Genomic DNA, 19,612 nt, shown 5'->3' with positions numbered 1-19,612 from the left:
TCACCGCTGTTGCCGCTCTTCATCGTGTCGGCATTCTGACAGCGAGTGAGACATGCTCATGTTTGTCTGTGCGTGCATGACACCGTGCTTGTTAATTTAGTTTGTACACTAATGCTTAAACTAGCTTACTGACCCTTTTCACAGCGATTCCATGGGTGCTGCAATGTTCTATCACATGGTGATGCATCCATTGCTTGCTTCAGCTGCCTCCGTTGCCTCTCTGTTTACAAAGGACGTACATGACGCCAGTGCAGTTCTGCAAACTTCTGTTTTGGCAGATATCGTAGACAGTAACTGGGTGGATGACACATGATGTTTTGGCTACAGCTTTGAAGGACATGTAAATGCTTTTGGAGCTCAGTACGCTTTGTTCAAACAGCACGAGCAGCATATGCGTTACTTGTAATAAAAGCAGGGCTAAAGATGTATTCCAAGCTATCCTAACTTTCCGCTTATGGATAGAATGAGTATCAGTGTGTTTAGCTCTTTGTTCTTTATTCAGTAAATGCTTTTACGCAGTGACTTATCACGTTTCTGACTCAATAAGGTCCCCCAGGCGGTCACCATCTGATTGTTTATTCTCTGTCTGATCGCTCACGGGTGTGCTCAGTTTCGATAGATTTGTTCTTGCTGGGCACAATGCTTGTAACACAGATGTTCTGTACATTGTAATAGCTTGTAGCAAGTATGCATTATTGCTAGTCACTCACTTATTGTGTGGACCGCTACAAAACATTCAGCTTCAACATTAGTGTGCTGTCGGTCTAGTCGCCGTCACACTTGCTTCGGTGAATTGATTGAAGTATGTGCCTGTTCCTTTATTCTTGATACGTTGATGATAGAGTGGGCATAAGTTTGCGTGCGAGTTGGGGTGGATGTGTGTAGATAACATGCGAGAAACTTAACATATGCCAAGAAGCGGCGCTACTCCCTTTGTCACCTTATAACAAGCGGTGCTCACTCGTGCAGATGTTCCAGGGTTGAAGTCCTTTCCTTGGAAGTTAATGCTACAACGCTGGTGGTTGAGTGAATATTTTTTATCCTCGAGAGAAACTGTGCATCGCAAAGAGCCGGCAACACAAGCAGTCCTTATGTAGCAGTGGTCCATGAACTTGGACACGAAGATTCATCTCATTCCTTAATATGCCAGTCACAATTCTTGCAGCCAACTACATACTGCACATGTCTTTGCTCCACCGCGCCATATTTTGCAGTATGAATGAAGCACAGTGCGCAATTGAAAATGCAGTTGCATTTCAAACAGCTGGTTGCACAGAAGCAGGGCAGAAAAGTAATGCTTTCGCATTCGTGTGCTTTTGCTGAGGCAATGTGCGACACACCATCGAAAGTGCCATCTCGTTTCTCTAGAGCAAACTGCTTCGCGAAAATGGTCAATACGACCAATAAAACCACCACCCTTACCTTGTATAGCTCTCTAATAATTTGCTATCACAATCAATGCTTTGCCTTTCAGGCGAAACTGTGCCCTTTTCTTCTTAATGTCAGCTAAAGTAGCGTCAGCTAAAGTAGCATCAGCTACACCTATTAGCCCTCTCATCCACACGGCTGCCTTCCTGTCACCTAACAATATGCCTATCACTTTTTGCTTCAATGCTCATTGCATGTTTGTTAATTTTTTGCAATTGACTTTGCTATCTTCCAAACTTCAGCTCAATATGTTAGTACTAGTAGAATGCAGTGACTGTACACTTTTCTTTTTAAAGATATCGGTAAGCCTACAGTCATGAGTTGGAAATGTCTCCCATACGTGCTCAATCTCACTTTTATTTGGCTGGAAGTTTCTTTGTCATAATCCTAGTCCCCTGTGAGTAGTTGGCACAGATATATCTGATCTTGCCCAGCTTAAACAGGCAGTTACCAATTACAAACCCTTGCTCCCTCACCAAGTTATCGAACGTTACCTTGGTAATTTGCATATTAATTCTCAAACCTGCACTCTGGCTTAGTCAATGAAGGACTTCAATCACTTGTTGCAAGTCATCGTTGGAGAGCGAGGAAGAGTTTAATGACAGCTGGTGATGAAGTCATCTATAGTACAGCAGGAGGGCTGTCACCTGCACACTGCACATTGCTTACACATACAACGAAATGGGTTGTGTTATACTACCGCTGAAGATATGCTGTTGTAACAGCTGTGTTATTTATGAAATTACAGAACGAAACAGCAAATGCAATATAAATACGCCCACAGCAACAAAAAGTCGCAGCTTCACCTGAAAAGCAAACTATCGATTGCAATAGCAAATTAGCAGACAGTTATACTAAGTAAGGATAACAGTCTTATCAGCCGCACAAACATGTAAACATTTACTTACCAGCTATATGAACAAGCATGGTGTACGCATGCACACTCGCCGTCAAAACGCTGGTGTGGGGAAGAGCGGCAGCAGCAGGGAGCAAATTGGTCTTTGTGCTGCATCTCGCTTCCAATGTGGACTAAGTGGCAAGAACACAGTGCACGCGAAGCTAGCAGCCCTTAGCACACCTAGACTCTGTGCTCACTGCAGATCACTTTCAAGATAGGACCCACGTGGCCGTGCTCAGCTGCCCCATACACAGCCAACTCCACAGTAGAACTCCTGGTGACTTGTGCGTGGTGGAAGAAGTGCCCCCCCACCCCCTTTCCTCCCTCGCATGCGCGAGATCGAGCCACCATTCTTGGCTCACCCTCGCATGCTTTCATTTGGACCTACAGCGTAAGGTGCATGGTTACGGTGTTATTGCACTTGGACTTTATATGGAACATCATGGCGATGCCGATGGCGGAAATGTGCTTGGAGTGTCCATGCAAGTGCTATCGGAATATACGCTTTCAAGTGCATCATTCCTTCATTAAAGCAAATAGCTTTTTTTTGAAGCGTTTGGCTTTCATTTACGTTGACAATCATCGTCAAAGGTTTATGCACAATTCTTTCATTTCCAATTTGGCATGAGGTGTTTTTTATTATGAAGCTTTACCAATGCTGTTTTCCCATAATGAACCAAAGCAACAAGATTGGATGTTCATTGTGAAAAGCAGCACAAGTTGAACACACATAAAAGAAGAAACACAACGACGAGTACTGACTCACTACTGACACTCTATAAAACATGTGAATTTATATACATACGTATGTTATCCAGAACTCAGATAAAAAAAAAAGCAGAGAAAACAAACAGCACCCCTATGATGAAGCGCTATCAACACACGTGCAGAGTAAACATGTATAACCGGCTCAAAGCTCACCACAGGGTGCCAAAGAAACCACATGGTGCTAGGTCGCCGCCTCCAAAATTAGTGCAAAAATATGACACACGTGTTAGCAGAAAGAAACATTCTCTTCATGCATGGAATTGTGCAATGGCAGATCCAATGTCACACAAAGGCTTCTACTACCTTTCACTTAGCTACCAATAATTGAGCTGTGCCTGAAAATATATATGGCTGGATACAGCTGAACATTATAAAAAAGCCACATCACACAGAAAACTAGATTACATCCGATACTCATTATATCTTTGCTTGTTATATCGATGTTTAGCTGTAAATGAATAAAGGGAGAGAGAAATAAGTATACTTTGTGCATGGATGTAGTTGTTGCAGTAAGCCAGTAAGCCGACCTGACACTTACCAAACATGCTCAAATCCACGACAGGTGTCAGTGACATTCGCCCGACCGGTGGCATGGCATCCAGGATCTTTTTCAATCCCTCCTGGAGCTTCGGAAAATGCCTCAGTGGCTGCTTCAGCCTGGCAGCGCCCCCTTTCGGCAGAAGAAGGTTGAAGAAGGCCTCCCAGTCAGCACGCCACTGGCCGTCTTTGAGCTTTGCGGTGCCAAGCACAAACTGCTCTATCTCTGCAAGTGAGACAGGACAACATTCTCCAATTTTTGAAGCTGAACTTACCTGCATTCAAGGCTAAATAAACACAAACAAAAATGTAAGGCAACCAGTCTTTTTGAAAAGAATTGGCCTCAACATGAACATGACATGAGCACTGGTGAAACATTGATCTATACTAGGTTTTAAAAATATATAAACAAAAGATTTTAAAATCACCTGTGGCAGTTAGTGCAATGTTGATTAAGCTAGATTACAACTGAAGAGGTGAACATAACTTGCACAAGGAATTGAAGTGTATATGCGACAAACAAATTTCTGTTAACTGCCTTTTTAAAAACTAATTTAGGGCGCATATTGCAATTTAAGAATAGGTGCCGACGGCAAAGAAACTCTACTTATGAGAAATTCCAAGGCTGGCACCAGTTTCAAGAAGTGTGTTCTCAAACTGTGCAAGGAAATGCATTGGTGTTCCACTTAAATTTGTGCTGTCCTGCTTAAAAAGGTGTTATGAGCAAAGAGAACATAGGTCAACCTGCATTTCAGTTTTGTGCCAATATTGTGATGCCAATAGGATCAGTGTGGCAGTAATGCATTTTTTTTTATTTGGGTGATTCTTATGCATAAAGGTTTCCAAGAAGTTCAAGAGAGCACATTCTGCAAGCAGCAGGCACTGGAACAGGCATCTGTTGGTACACTGTCATGACAGTCATTGTGAACCATTGTTTAGTGAACGCTAAGCATTGTACAAGAGCGGAGATAAAGACTCACAGAAGATCACAGAAGCCAGTCTGATTGTAAAAGCAGGTGCCAGCTGTGTCGGTACCCCAAGTATATCACTCAGTACAAATGAAATGAATTACCTAAGCTTTTTAGGACTGCACATACAATGACTTGCCTTGGCTTATTTTCATACGCTTTGTGATGTTGAGCTCATGCACACATACTTCACATCTAGAACTAGAATTTCCACTGAAAGTAGTGCACATCTTGCCCTCCTTTCTGTCTGCGTATGTCATTCGAGCACTATGGTACCTGTGTCCCCAAAAATTGCCAGGATAATTTTTCCTTTTAAAGATTATCATTATGTTTCTTGAAAAAAAAAAACTTATATAATTTTGTGCATGGGCTTTCAAAATCTATAACATTAGGTGTAGGTGGAATGAGAATTTCACCTACCTTTGTATTGTTATCATGTCCCTTATTTCATGCATGTTAGGAGTGATTTATATTCGGCAATTCATAAGGGCATATAGCTACTACAGTCGACTGCCATAAATTTGAACCTTCCGGGAGTGCAAAATTTGGTTGGATTATGCAAAAATGCTGAATGAACAAATGCCAGCTTAAATGAACGAATTCACTCATTCTGTTTTGGCATCGCAAGCATACTACTTTTGACGCTGTATTTTTCACTGATCTGCTTCATGCTCCAGACAGCTTTCTAAATATCTCGAATTACCTGTTTCTTGACCTCGATAGAAAATGCTGTCTACTAATTGCCACTTGGTGCCATGCTGAACAGACAAGCAAACTGCTGTCTACGAGCATGTGACATGACACGAAACAAATGGGAACAAATGGCTTCTCAGGGGAAAGAAGTCACGAAGGGATAAACATTAAACAGCTTCATGCCTAGAGAAGCAGCAAAGTTGACTGATGAATTTCTTGTGTTTTCAAGCTTTTAGTAACCCCTTATATGCAAGAGGGGGCGCCGATTGGGATCAGTTTGGGTTGAATTAAACAGAGGCATGCTTTCACACTTGAACTAAATGAGCTTTTCTTCCATATCCCCCAGTGTATGGTTTCTTGCCAAGACTTTCCAGTCCCTTCGAATTAAGTGAAATGTCTAATTACTCGAGCTCATATTAACAACAGTCGACTGTGTCTCTTTGAGTTCTACACCAACTTCTTTTTTCCTCTCCATCCCTCTCTTAGCTTCGGCACAGTTCACGTGTCCACTGAGGGATGAGACAGTGACGATGCCCCCGGCCCTTCATTTCCTACCTCCTTCTTTTCCTCTTCTAATAAACAAAATAAATGAATCAATTCGTTTGCACAGTTGCTCAGTGTCAAATGGACATTCGCACCTTTGAGGAAAACAGTGATGTCAGCAAAATGAAACTTGGTGCCAAACAGCTGCAAGCTGACATTTCTGGAGAGGTCCGAGAGAAGGTTTCGCCAGCCACCGTACACTTCTTCAGAGCCAATCTTCACAGCAAAGTCACTCAGCTCAGCTGGCAAGAAAGGCAACCTGATGTGCCGCTCAAGCGTTCGGCGGTTTGACTTGCGAATTTTGTCACTGCCATAGTGACTCTCAGAGGTGTAGAACCTTTCTCCGGGGCTGGTGAGATGATAAAAAAAGGGAAAGAAAAGAAACTTACAAGAGGCTTGTTAAAAAAATGTTAGTTTAGCTCCAAAAAGAGGCCAAATAACTAGATTTGATCCTGCAACCTGCAGAATTCTGCAGGCCAACTGCAATGAAATTTCACTTTGTCTAAAGTGATTACAAATGAGTAGTACATATGATTAAAGCATTCTTGAGGAAGCTACAGAGCTGGTAATTGCATAAGTTTTTTCGCCTTTAATGGCACCTCAGCAGACATGATGGCTAACGAATGTGATAAAAAAAACTTGCCAATCGCAGATTTTCAGTGCACTGAGAGCGTCATCTAACTAATCTTGGAAGTCATGTCGAAAACCACTCCAATTTTCAATGTTCTGGCTTCTGTGCCATTTCCGCCAGGCCGTTATGGTGAAACTTATTCTTTTTTTTTTCACTTTAAGTATCAAAAATGCCACTTTTTTTATTACTTTGCAGGCTTTTCGTAACATATCCACTCGTGTTTTAAACGTTAAATTTTGGACAGAGGCTGCTGTAAACCTTCTGTATCCAAACCCAAATTTTTGTGCAGTCCAAAATTTCTTTGCAGTTGGCCTTAAGGTGGTTCATACGCAAATGTAAGGGCATTGTGCTGTTTTCCATTTACTTTACAGAGACAAGGATCTCACTTGCAAGATTCATGTCATTCAGATTCTTACTCAAGTTTGTATGACAGCACACACCGGTCTGAGCACTCGCTTCAGCATTTAAACCCTCTAAGAGCCGGCAAAAAAAAAAAAAAAAAAAGAAATGTGTTCAGAAAACAACATTCTTTTATTGCATATCTGGATAGAAATTTTTTTGCAGATTCAAAGTATATGTGACATAGGGGTACTACTATATAAATTCAAAACTTGTGTTTGAAAATACACAACATTAGGCGCTGGCAGAAGGTTCTGCCCATTTAACTTTGGTCATCGCCGTGCCATATCAGAATGGTAATGGTAACTTGGTGTTTGACTTAATGCAAGATGAACGTATACCTAATTAATAATAATAATAATAATAATAATAATAATAATAATAATAATAATAATAATAATCCTATTTTATGTCCACTGCAGGACAAAGGCCTCTCCCTGCGATATCCAATTACCCCTGTCCTGCACCAACCGATTCCAACTAGCGCCCGCGAATTTCCTAATTTCATCGCTCCACCTAGTCTTCTGTCCTCGATTGCATTTCTCTTCTCTTGGTGTACCTAATTACATGAAGCATAAGCATAAAATATAGTCATACTTTGTTACAACAAACAATAGAAATATCCTGAATTCTTTCTATGTAGCCAAAAGTAATCTATGCTGAAAATGCATTTGAGATCATCTCAGTTCATTTAGCAGCTACCACAAAACAGAAAGCCATCTGGGTTAAAAAACAATCGATGCAACTAGGCAAAGCTGCAATGAGCCCTGTCATGCACATTCATCGTACCCACCATGCTAGTAAAACCATAAACAAGTGGCAATGGCCTTGTTGTAAAGCGTCTGGCGCATGCTTTCGCATTCTTCATCAAAAAATCAAATAGCCGTCTTGCCACTGCCATGCTTCTATCAGGCCAATCCACCTCAAATGCATTATTGATGAACTAATGTATGAAAATAGACCACCCCTCATGAAAAACCTAGTGCCCACCACTCTGAAATCCTAGTGCCTCAAAGCCCCTAGGAGGGGCTTTAAGGCACTAGGAATAATTAAGCAAATAAGTAAACAAGTAAATAAATAAATAAATAAATAAATAAATAAATAAATAAATAAATAAATAAATAAATAAATAAATATGTGGGAGATACAGGGTCCAAATCCCAGCGTCACCGAAAGCATAGTGGCATTCCTAATGGGTAGAGGTGTCCCCCAGCCTTATGCTCAAGTGTTTGCATATGTTTTCTTCTTGCAAAGGGCCAAAAGGATTCAGTATGCAAAGTTGAGGATACATGTAATTGAAACTAATGTATACCGTAGTATAACACTTTGTCATAGCTGTGCTCGCTAAAGTGAGGTTTAACTGTCTTTTGGTAAGATCTTGATGAGTGCTAGTTGGTTCATGTTTAGAACTGAGGTTGAATAGCATGAATAAAGCAAGGACATGAGGAAGCAAATATCACATACAGGCACTGACTGCCAACTGGAACTTTATTTGAAATTCTCCAGCCATTTTATACCTTTTCCAGCATAGGCATGCGTACAGCAGTCGGAAATACATCTGCAAAATCAGATACATCATAATCTTTCGTGCAAAAAAGCTATTTATTCTTCTGACAAGGCAAGAGAGGGAGCGCTTACATATTTATCTCCTTCCTCTATAATGTAACAAGCCTCTATTATTTCCCTTTCCCTCTTACCTTTTCCTTTCCCTATGAATTTTGTTTTTTCAAATATGGGAGTGTAGGGACATTTGTTGCAATGTCCTGCTAAATGACTCCCATAGCCATTCTTTAGGTTACTGCTTTGCTGACGAGCTCTGTCATTGAAACACTGTCCCGTTTGACCTACGTAAGTTTTTCCACAGCTCAGCGGTGTCGGATAGATAATGTTGTGCCTGCAGTCAGTGAAACGAGTCAATTAAAATGATTTGTGGTGCACAGGGGCCTTTCGAGCATTTTCATACGTTTGCATATCGAGATAAGCTTGCAAGGGGCACTGAAAAGCAAATTAACATTATGTCTATTGTAAACTTTCTTTGGACTGTGTGACAACTTGCGCAAGTATGGCACCACATGCGCTGGTCTCTTGTCTTTATTCTTTTCTTTGTGAGCTGGTTTGGAACTTATTCTTTTTTCTGTCTGCAAGATGGCTTCGCATACTGAAGTCATGACAGAACAGGAAAAACCTGCATTCTATAATCGTGCTATCTGATTAAAAAAACTTCGCTCACACTCATGCTCACATGACTGACTTACTTTAGTGCTGCCTTAATGCACGTGGTTGCTCTTAATCAATTTAGAGTGTGCGATGTCGTAGCGCAACAAAGTTTTCTTAGATCTGGGAATGATATGCCCAGTATACATGCTCATCCAAAGAAAAATAGAGATTAATATCAAGAAACTGAATGTGGTTGTTCATTGGGAATTTGTATGTGAACTTAGTAAGTCCTCCCGACGAGTTGATGAACATAATCCAAAATTTCTTCGACCACATTGTGTAAATGGATACAGATATTTCTCTTCATAACAATTAAGTAGTCATAAACGTACCTAAACACTCGCGTTACAGGCGTGTCTACCAACTTAGCAGAAATTACATTGTCAACCGAAGATAAGAAAATGTCACACAAAGTGAGGGCGATGGCTGATCCTATACAAACGCCGGTACTTTGGATGTACAGAACTCATATTTAATGGAAGTTGAATGAAAATAATCAATGCCCCTTGCAAGCTTATCTCGATATGCAATCGTATGAAAATGCTCGAAAGGCCCCTGTGCACCACAAATCATTTTAATTGACTCGTTTCACTGACTGCAGGCACAACATTATCTATCCGACACCGCTGAGCTGTGGAAAAACTTACATAGGTCAAACGGGACAGTGTTTCAATGACAGAGCTCGTCAGCAAAGCAGTAACCTAAAGAATGGCTATGAGAGTCATTTAGCAGGACATTGCAACAAATGTCCCTACACTCCCATATTTGAAAAAACAAAATTCATAGGGAAAGGAAAAGGTAAGAGGGAAAGGGAAATAATAGAGGCTTGTTACATTATAGAGGAAGGAGATAAATATGTAAGCGCTCCCTCTCTTGCCTTGTCAGAAGAATAAATAGCTTTTTTGCACGAAAGATTATGATGTATCTGATTTTGCAGATGTATTTCCGACTGCTGTACGCATGCCTATGCTGGAAAAGGTATAAAATGGCTGGAGAATTTCAAATAAAGTTCCAGTTGGCAGTCAGTGCCTGTATGTGATATTTGCTTCCTCGTGTCCTTGCTTTATTCGTGCTATTCATGTAAACTGTCTTTTGTTGTCATCAGATAGTGTTTTACCATATTGTCATCTCTATAAGATGACTTCTTTTGGCTTCTGTTTCTATGTTGCTACACTTTGTAATCAGGACATTTTTCTTTGGTCGCCCAGCAACGTACGCTAACTTATGCACATTATGACATACCGAACCAATAATGTTAAACTACAGCTAACTTACAGTAGGTTGAATTATTCAAAATTTAAAAAATTTGATGCGAGTGAGTGTGCTCCAAATAAACCAATGTCAAATTAACAGAAATTGACTGCGTTATCACACTGGCACATGACTGCACAGTGTGCTGAAATTAGGAACTCTCATTCGGCACCAGAAAGGCGCAACGCCAATGCAATAATAAAGTGTCTTTCTTGTTGCGGACAACCATTTTGAGACTTACATGACGCTGTCGGTGTCAAACTTGCCTTCCTCCAATGCTGCCTTCATTTCTGCAGGAAGAGAGTCGAGAAAGTCTGACACGACGTAGTCCACCAACTCTGAGTGACGCGGTTCGCCATCCAGCGCATTGCTGACCGCCTTGCCAAACTTCCAGCGGTCCGGCTCCCTGGTCAGGAACTTGTACACTGCTATGCGCAGCTCCCAAGGCCTAGTGCGGTCCCCAAGCAGGCTTTTCGCTGACGACAAGGTGTCGTACGTTGGCCAAAAGTCGTGCATAGCCTGTGCGTATACAGTCCCACACAATAAGTAGTGCCAAAACGTAGCAGGACACGAGATGCAGGCAAGAGCAGTGGTGGGATAAATCCAGTAGGGGTTTGTGAATATTTCTAATAACGAATCAAATGTTGTCCTATTCGATTCAGTCTTTGAACTGAACATTGTCCTATCTTATTTGGTCCTTGAATATAACACAGCGTTTCACAGTAGGTACTGTTCGACACTATTCACAGATGCAGTAGGTGGCACACATTTCTGATTTGGTCACAAAGGTATAGATAAATTTTATCTAGAGGCCTACAAGGCCGCCTGTTTAAGCTTTATATGATAATTAATACTAGCTTATGTGCTAGCATGTTACTAAAAGCAGACATGGTTGATGCACATCAACCTTCTGTCAATGTTTTGTGTCTGTGCTTTTATTAATGTGCTAGTGCATACGCAAGTATGAAGAGCCACCATATAGCCCCTTCCATAGCACTCTTGAGTATATGATAATGCATGACCACATATGCTCTGAAGCGCCCCAAGTTTGCAAACAAACTGCTCAGTTGTTCCTAAAGCTCCCTTTATGCTTTCAATAAAGCAGGCTTTATAATGTGCAGTATCATGATAGAAACTTTGTAATGTTGCCAATACCAAGATGTGAAAATTATTCTACATGAATGGTAAGAAGGCTGTACATTATTCAACAAACTATTTAAAATATATTCAATATCCAATTTTATCAAATTATGACACTATTCAATTCATATTTGATTCGGTCTTGAAAACTTCAATTCACACACCCATAATAGTGGATAGGACAAATCAAATGGAATGAACAGATGAAGTGTTGATGGACAGATGAAGTGCTAAATAGACAATGCTTTGTCCTTTAATTCTGTTTGCCCTGTCTTATGCACTGTTGCTCCATTTAGCTGTAACATGTACCAACAAGCCCAAATTAGCACTCTTTTGCAGTGGTATCACCTGCATTATCATTGAGTTACAGCAGCTTTAACAGACACTTTAGAGAAGCCCTATATAAGTTCACACTGATAAAGTATTGTTTCAAAACTCTATTTTTGTTAACTTAACAATAAGAGGTTGATTACTAAAACAGATAATGAATACCAAACTTTAATTTTTTCTAATTTTATGCCGCCACCTTGGCACCATTACATGAGTGTGACGTAATAGATTTCAAAGTATTTTTTGTATTTGGGCCATTGCAATGCAGCAAAACTTCTTGAAACTTGCGAAGTTAAAGTGTTTGGCTCTTTTAGGCTACAATGTATGGTGTACCTTAACCGATAAAAGATTGACTGGATTTGGACAGACACCATCAAAATCCACGACATCACGGAGAGTTAGTGCAGGAACTTAACGGTGGTGTCACCACCTGCCTTTCGTTTTTGCATCTTTTCTGAATTACTAAGCTAGTTGGATTACCAAGTTGTTGCTGAAGGGTAGTTTACTAATATAACTCAAGTCATTAGTGACCCTTTCAAGTCATCAGTGTGCTGTAACAACTCATTCAAACCCACGCCCTGTAGCGAGAGTTTATTCAAAAACTTCGTATGCCTCGTGTACAGTGGAGCTGAGTAGCCACGCTTTCAGTCGTACAGAAAACTGGAAGCTCTACCTTTAAGGGGTTTACTTCGTTATATTCATTATTTAATTATATCCTGTTTCGTTAGAACGAGGCTCAAGTGCACTACAACTTGTGGATGGAACGTTAGAATAAATTACACATGAATTGTGCATCCTGGCAACTTACAATATGTGTCATACTACTATGTTCTAGTCATGAACGCAATGAGGCCACTGTACTACAAAATGCATCACCCTGCTTTTTCTCGGTAAATAGGTTCAGATTTGCGATGCGTTTCAAGTTTATAAACACACCACAATTTCGACATAAAAGTATGATAGCTAATGCCACGTTGAGCTGCATGACGCATACCTATCTTTCTTTCATATGGTGTTGCACTAATTTTCGGTTGCAAATGCAAGCAGTGAGAAAAGTCTTTGCAGCATTGCTTGCTATGTATGAAACGAAGTCAAACTTCAGTATAACAAACACAGATATGATGAATTATGGGATACAACAAAGCAAATAAAAAATTATCTTACCACTATTACAGTGTAAGGTTTGCAACGAATATTGAATATAACGAAACTATTTTTGTGCCAGGTGCGACTTCATAATAACGAGATGTGACTGCAGTAGCTACGGCCTCCGGCTCACTCAATGAAGTAAAAACAACTGAGGGCCAAGAAGAACCTACGAAAAAGCTTCTTGACAGCTTTAGTGAGGAGAGCTGGAATGGTCTGGGTGCACACAATAAAACTGATAAATCTGTTTCCTGCTGCCTTGAGGTCTTCAGGTTCCCTCTGAAAACATGTGAAGGCTATGGTTGTTGTATCCAAAGCATACGATCCCCCAGTTAAATCAAATGAGGCATTTATTAATAATAAGGAGCGTTCCGAACTGACATGCTCTTGTACAAAAAGTTTGCCAGTCATAGGCATCAGAGGTGCATAATGACCAAGCAAGATGCCTTCAATATCCCTCCAACAAGCTTAAATTCATAGTGCTTTGTATCAAATGTATCCAAAGCACAGTGAAATTAAGTCAGATATGGTAAATAACTGCACAGCATTTACACCCAAACGTATTTACGAGTCGGAGCTGCATCACACGATGTTTCTTGTTCACCGAAACAGTGCCTAACAAGGTTCCACTTACACTCAGTGTTGTTTAGGTCGGCAGTCATCACTTGCAACCATCTGTGCTGACTCATTTTCACGGCTCACATCAGAAGGTCTATGGCTTGACAAAATTGTGCTCATTACACAAACCAGGAGTGCGATTCTAGACATCGCCATTTTGTTGAATTGGTCCTCTTGTCAACTCTGATTGGCACAGATGGCTGCTACGGCCTGTCTGATTGGCTCAAAATGTCACTATTACAAAATTTGAAAATATGGTGGAATTCACCTTTGTCCAGAATAGCACCCTTATTTTACAGGAGTACTGATGGATATTTTTGAAGTTGTAGAAGTTCTGGCATGCATTTCCCACGCATGAGAGGATGACACTTGAGAAATATTGAGGATGCAAAACACTAATCAAATAGTTTAATTTATACTAGAATAGGTCTTGACAAATCAGAACTTGCGTCATTGACATTATCGCGACGTCATAACAGGGAGTGAAAAATTTGAGGACACCTAAGCCCTTCATAGGAGTTGTGAATGCGAAAGCATTATTGTGCAACTGAGCGCCGCTGAATGCTCCTTCGAGTTATGGACTCCCCGGCGGCAAGCGTTGAGATGCTTGGCGTGTTTTGATTCGGTCTTGTCGAGGCATAGGCGAGAGCTTGCACGCACGATGAACGCACGGATAACACAGGCTTCCGAGAGCGAGGGTGACGTGCGTCGCGGTGATGCCCTCTCCCCTCGTGCAACACCTGGTGCGCCATGGCTGCCAGTGGGCGTTTTCTTTCACCCGCTCTGCTCCGTCAAGGCACGCTCGTGACAGGGCATCGCAGTCGAGGGGAATTTCGATGCTGTTTCGCTACCACAGACCCTCTTTCGCTCAATGAGCTATTAGATGCTTTCGCATGAAAATCTGTGTCCGCATGGTTGACATGACACATCTGCCTCTTGGGCAATGAAACAAAATCTGGCTCATGGAAACAAGCACAGTCAAATCCTGATATAACAAAGACAAATATAACAAATTATCGGACATAACAAAGGCATTTTTGAGTCGAAGGTGACTTCGTTATAACAATGTTCGACTGTATTATAGTAAATAATTTCGGGTGCTCTGATGCGTACCAGTATATTTCATGGGGGTTAGAAAGCTTGGACCTTCATTTATTGTAAAAAAATCACAACTTGAATATACCATGTCAGTATTTCTTTACCACCAAACGATGTTGCCAAGTGATAGTGATAACAGTGCATTTAATTAGGTAAGTAACCGATGGGCATGTCTAATGAAGCGGCAGAAAACAGGGCGGTGTTTGTAATGTAATGAAGCACTAGAAAACACATGCACCGTAGTCATCTCGCCACACTTCCACAGAAGAAACAGAGCCAAGGCTGGCAAAAATGTAATTGTTAATCTCCTACATCAATTTCAAAACCAAAACACTTGCAGCCTGTGTTGGGACCCCTGCGTAAGATGAGTCTGTAGCATCAACACAACCCTAGGAGCCAAGCGGCAGTAACCACAACCGCCGAAACACAGGAACTTCATTGTTCTGTCTCTGTGCTGCCATAACATAGCCATGTGTGACCTTGGCCACTCGTAATACTGCATTCCCATCATACTAAGTTGTGCCAGCTACCACCCAACCAGAAATGTGAGCCAAAACAGGACACACAGTAGCACAGTTCAATTCAATCACGTAGGAACCAGTCTTTACTGAAAAGTTACCTTACACAATGAGTTGTATGTGCCTTTGGGATTCATGGAGCTCTATTTAATTTGTTAGAAAACGTTGGATTAACAAGGTTTGAATCACCGTATTTGTTTAAATCTAGGCCAGCTGCAATTCTATAAGAACGACCCCTGAAATTTGCAAGGACAGCAACTTTTAAAACTTTCCAAAGAACAAAAATGGTTCTCGATTGCAAAATGAATGCGCAACCTCACAAAGATGCTGCACTTTCAGAATTTCATTGCATGATGGCATGACCCAATTCACTATATAAGTGAAGTGCAGCGCCAAAGGCATGTCAAAGTAGACAGGCATCTGAACTTGTTCCCAGCGATGCCTCAAACGTTTGCGACATCCTTTGCCTTCTTCTATGTGATCTCCACTGTTGTGAACATTTTTGCTTCTCATCATGTCCCGAAAAATTCAGCGACACCTTTTTCCGCCTCGTGGCATCGCCCTTTCTGCAGTCATGAAAGTCTGGCCATTGTGTCCATCCTCAAATCTAAGCCGACTTCCAGACTTATGTAGATTATTTTTTTAAGAAAAGTATCAACCTATATTTGAGTAAGTGTGGTATCAAGCTTTCACGGTATGTTTCAAGGAGCTGCAGAACTTTGGCCACAGCATCATTTAAGCTATCAAGTATTTAATTAATCACCTCGATTGAAAACACAGCAACTGGAATGGGCAACTCTCGGTTTTGAGCACAGCCCATCAGTGTTTCTTCCAAGTCACGGCTGGCAACTTGGGCTATGGCACCCGCATTTTTCAGGGCCTGCAAAAAAAAAAAAAAAGAAAGAAAGAAAAAAGTGAGAAGTTGCAGGATTATTACCTGTCACAAAACACTGTAACTTGTTTTCCTACATAAAAGAGATGTGAGAAGCAAGAACGCAATGCATTAGCGTAGGTGCCTGAAGGAATGCTTGAATTTGCTCACATTAGCAAAACTGAAATGCACGCAGCACATACTAGGTGTCTCGTGCCACATTTTAAGGCCCAATAAATGATACACAGTAAAACTTTCTTTAAGAGGACAGCAACTAAACATATTAGGTTGAGATGTCTTGAAGGCTCCTGTAAGAACAAATTCATCATTTGTGGTAAGAAAAAAAAAAGAAGCATTCAAGCTAGGAAGGCTTAGGAGTAAGGATTGCTGGTGAATATCTCAGCAACCTTCGGTTTGCCAATGACATTGTTCTATTCAGCAACACTGCAGATGAGTTACAACAAATGATTGAGGCTTTACCAGAGAGAGAGTAAGAGTGGGGTTGAAGATTAATACACAGAAGACAAAGATAATGATGAATAGCCGGGCGAGGAAGCAAGAGTTCAGGATCACCAGTCAGCCTCTAGAGCCTGTGAAGGAATATGTTTACCTGGGTCAATTAATCACCGGGAACCCTGATCATGAGAAGGAAATTCACAGAAGAATAAAAATGGCTTGGATCGCATACAGCAGCCATTGTCAGCTCCTGACCGGAAGCTTACCATTATCATTGAAAAGGAAGGTGTACGATCAGTGCATTTTGCCAGTGCTGACATATGAGGCAGAGACTTGGAGACTGACAAAGAAGCTTGAGAACAAATTAAGGACCACGTGAAGAGTGATGGAACGAAGAATGCTAGGCATAACATTAAGAGAGAGAAAGAGAGCAGTGTGGATCAGAGGGCAAACAGGTATAGCCAATATTCTAATTGACAGTAAGAGAAAAAAATGAAGCTGGGCACGTAATGTAATACGTAGGTTAAATAACCGTTGGACCATTAGGGTTACAGTATGGGTGCCAAGAGAAAGGAACCACAGTCGAGGATGGCAGAAGACTAGGTGGGCTGATGAAATTAGGAAATTTGCAGATGCTAGTTGGAATCGGTCGACTCAGGGCAGGGGTAATTGGAGATCGTAGAGAGACTTCGTCCTGCAGTGAACATAAAATGGGCCGATGATGATGATGGTAAGAATGCAACTTTCATAAGAAAATGACGAAAAAGGTAAATTGAAGTGGTGCCACCAAGGGACTGTGGTACCTCCCTTGTGACATCAGTGCTGGCTGACTCACTTAGAGCACAACAGAGGGAGGTCACGTGGAGATAGCGTCGACATGTCCGTTTTGGCATGGGCAGTTCAAATTGAGGACCAGCAGCGGGACCTTCAGTGGCAATTTTCTACACAACCAAGTTCTTTTCTGTGCTTGTGCGCTCTGTACCTTCAGATTCAAGAGGAGGAACTTTGGGACAGATGGTCCGACATGTTCAAAGAGGAAAAGAACTCTGACTTTAGGTAAAACATAAGATGTAGGAGTGAACAGGACGAGCAGTAACTAGAAACTGTGGTTTATTACCATGAAACACACAGCAGCAAAAGGTTGCATCTGCGTGCAGTGTGCCTTGACATACTGAAGAACAAGATGAAACACACGTGGCAGAAAGCACCATAGATGATTATGGAAAGTGCCAAGGGGCAAAAACAACTATCACTGGTTAATCAAAAACTGGGTTTCTTTATCTAGGAGAGCCATCGAAGGCTTACTTATACATGTGTCTAGGCCAAGTCTGCGCATGTGTGCCACTTTCATAATTTCTTGCTCAAGTCTAGTCTCCCCATTCTACAATGATGGCTTGAATGAATTTGGGGAAGCAACCTTTGCGTTCCCTGGTGTTTCTGTGGCGCCGCTACCACCCTTCAAGAAGCAGAAGTGCTGCTGCAGTCTATCATTAATACATTGGCCAGTTTGGCCAACGTACACAGTGCCACATCGCAGTGGAAACTGGTGCACCATGCAGGTGGAACAGTGCACGTACTGGTACTCGTGCTTAGTAGTACAGGCAACCTTGCGCAGACCATTCGCCACGCGCCTACATAGTTGGGATAATTTGCAGGGAACTGAGAACACGAGTCGAATGCCCTGTTTAGCTGCCACCTTCATGCCCTATGTGCACAAAATGGCACACAACCTGCAGAAAAGATACCAGAACTCACTGCTAACACTAGTGTTTGCCCTAGCCTAATAAAACCCTGAATCAAACGCACACCCACATTCAATGTGTATAAAGTGGAAAACTAATGTACGCATTTATTCATTCATTTAGTTAGTTAGTTATTTATACTGCGATCTCAAAGAAAGATCATAGCAGGTGTGATACATAAAAATTGTTTTGATAAAAAGGCACAAACACACACAAATGAAAACAGTATATAAAAGTGAATGAATATAAGAATTTGTTAAATATGAAAAGGAGAAAATGGATTAATAAAACAAATGATTCAGACACACATATTTTAGATATAATTTAGATAGATACAACCATAAATAAGACCAAAAAGGCAGAACAAGAACAGATAACACTGCACACGTAACAAACCCTAAATAGCACAAAAAAGGAGGCATATGCAAACATAAGTAACACCGCTAAAAAATTATTGTAAGTATTTCTCGAATGAAGACAATTAATCTTGGGTCACAACATCATCACCAAGGCTATTCCATTCAACAATGGTTTGGGAAGAAAAGAGTACTTAAAACAGTTATTTCGTGGAACTAAAGGTGTTTTTGTAAGAGAATGTCATTGTCTAGTAGCATAGCCTTTGGAGAAAGTGATAATATGTGATGTACCTATGTTATAATATCCTTTTACTAGCTGGTAAAAGAACATTAGTTGACAAATTTGATTTCTACTGATAACTGAAGATAATCCCCTTTGTTTGGCGAGTTCAGTAACTGACGTATGCCCATATGAATTATAGATATACTGCATTACCTTCTTTTTTGTATTCTTTCCAGTTTGTTGATGTTTGTCTTTGTGTACGGGTCTCAAATGGGTACTACATACTCAAGCATAGGACATATAATAGACTGATATGCAAGGAGACATACAGCAGGTGTGGAAATATTAAAGAATGTTTCAAGAAAAACAAATAGCATAGCACTTCACTTGCAACCACGTCTACGTGCTTTGCCCAAGACAGATTACTTGTGATCCGTAAACCCAGACATTTATATTCTGTTAGCTCAGAGAGTAATGCCATTTGCTCCATAATGAAAAAGGAGTGGCTTTTTCTTACGCATTATTTGCATAAAGACGTTCTTTTTTTCAAAATCAATAGTCATCTGCCACTTCTCACACCATGATGCGATTTTTGGAGGTTCTCATTTAATCTGACTTGACCATCAACATAAAATTAAGCCTAACATGCACCAAATTTTTTTAACTAGAAAAATGGGCAAGTGTCTAAAAATATGTGCGTTGTACAATGGCGGCCGGTTTTCTAAAGTCAGCTTCACCGCAATGCATGTGTTAGGCTTTAAAGCGTATGAAAATTACGAAG

At 40.9% G+C, this 19,612-nt stretch overlaps 1 protein-coding gene across 2 annotated transcripts in view; it reads right to left on the bottom strand.

Annotated features, from left to right (window-relative positions):
* The window catches only part of LOC142560908 (uncharacterized), a 236,316-nt gene that overhangs the window by 143,228 nt on the left and 73,476 nt on the right, over positions 1-19,612 (bottom strand). For both annotated transcript variants that reach the window (XM_075673325.1, XM_075673323.1), the window contains exons 12-15: positions 15,947-16,063; positions 10,575-10,852; positions 5,931-6,184; positions 3,633-3,857 (exon numbers count right to left, since the gene is read on the bottom strand). In XM_075673325.1, the coding sequence (XP_075529440.1) occupies positions 3,633-3,857; positions 5,931-6,184; positions 10,575-10,852; positions 15,947-16,063 (874 nt within the window). The remainder of the gene's footprint in view (positions 1-3,632; positions 3,858-5,930; positions 6,185-10,574; positions 10,853-15,946; positions 16,064-19,612) is intronic.

The sequence above is a fragment of the Dermacentor variabilis genome, chromosome 10 (genome assembly GCF_050947875.1).
Source record: "Dermacentor variabilis isolate Ectoservices chromosome 10, ASM5094787v1, whole genome shotgun sequence".
In the NCBI taxonomy this organism is placed as follows: Eukaryota; Metazoa; Arthropoda; class Arachnida; order Ixodida; family Ixodidae; genus Dermacentor; species Dermacentor variabilis.
Note: the sequence above shows the minus strand (reverse complement) of the source record. Positions and strands in the feature narration are given on the sequence as shown.